The 1121-nt window shown below is 41.4% G+C and overlaps 1 protein-coding gene across 1 annotated transcript; it reads right to left on the bottom strand.

Annotated features, from left to right (window-relative positions):
* Nucleotides 1–553: 553 nt before the first annotated feature.
* LOC102663023 (uncharacterized) lies at nucleotides 554–868 on the bottom strand. The gene has a single exon (XM_006589928.1). It carries the CDS (start codon nucleotides 866–868, stop codon nucleotides 554–556), a length of 315 nt encoding a protein of 104 aa, XP_006589991.1.
* Nucleotides 869–1121: the final 253 nt, after the last annotated feature.

Raw genomic sequence — 1121 nt, 5'->3', positions numbered from 1 at the left:
AGCGCATCATCTCCGCTAAGCCCACTGCTTGAAGTTTACTTCCAGTGAAGTTGTTGGGCTTAGCGCAGTGATGTGCGCTTAGTTGAGCTATTCAGCCAACTAGTCAGGGGTCTAAGCGCTTAGCGTGAGCAAGCTCAGGCTTTGCGCGTGAAGACATGGCGCTTAGCGCAAGAGTTGTGCTTAGCGGATGGACAACTAAAAAAATTTTCTAAGTCTTTTCTGTCCATTTCTTCACCTAGGCTTAAAAACCCCCTTGTTCACTACTAAACAAGCTGCAAATTTAATCACAATCACAAGCAACTATCCTAAGTACATGCAAGAGATAAGAATGAAAAAGAGAATAGGGAAAGAAAAGCTGGGTTGCCTCCCAGTAAGCGCTTTTTTAACGTCACTAGCTTGACGCATCATCCTGTTATTCTGTTTTGAAGTGTAGAACAATGTTCAATCTTTCCATAGCTCCACCATGATATTGCTTCAACCTTTGTCCGTTCACTACCCATGTCCTCTTAGGATCTTTAGATTGAGGATCACAAAGCTCCACTGCTCCATATGGTCAGACTTTCTTGATGGTAAATGGTCCAGACCATTTCAATTTAAGCTTTCCAGGGAACAATTTAAGTCTTGAGTTGAAAAGCAACACCTGTTGTCCTAGCTGAAAGTCCTTCTTGAGAAGCTTTTTGTCATGATACTTTTTTACCCTTTCTTTGTATAGATTTGAAGATTCATAAGCAGTTAATCTCATCTCTTCCAACTCCAAAAGTTGCAGCCTCCTCTGTTCTCTTCCAACTCCAAAGTTCAAAAACTTCAAGGCCCAGTATGCTTTATATTCCATCTCCACTGGTAAGTGACAAGACTTGCCGTACACCATCTAAAAATGGAGATAAGCCTATCGGAGTCTTGAATGCCATTCGATATGCCCATAAAGCATCATCTAATTTGATAGACCAGTCCTTTCTAGTAGAAGCTATAGTCTTCTCCAAAATCTTTTTCAATTCCCTGTTTGATACTTCTGCTTGCCCATTGGTCTGGGGGTGATAAGGTGATGCTACTTTGTGTGTCACATTATATTACTTCAACACCTTCTGTAGCTGATTATTGCAGAAGTGTGCCTCCATCGCTAA

This window comes from Glycine max, chromosome 10 (assembly GCF_000004515.6).
Source record: "Glycine max cultivar Williams 82 chromosome 10, Glycine_max_v4.0, whole genome shotgun sequence".
Classification (NCBI taxonomy): Eukaryota; Viridiplantae; Streptophyta; class Magnoliopsida; order Fabales; family Fabaceae; genus Glycine; species Glycine max.
The sequence above is the reverse complement of the archived record's forward strand: the minus strand, read 5'-3'. Positions and strand labels throughout refer to the sequence as shown.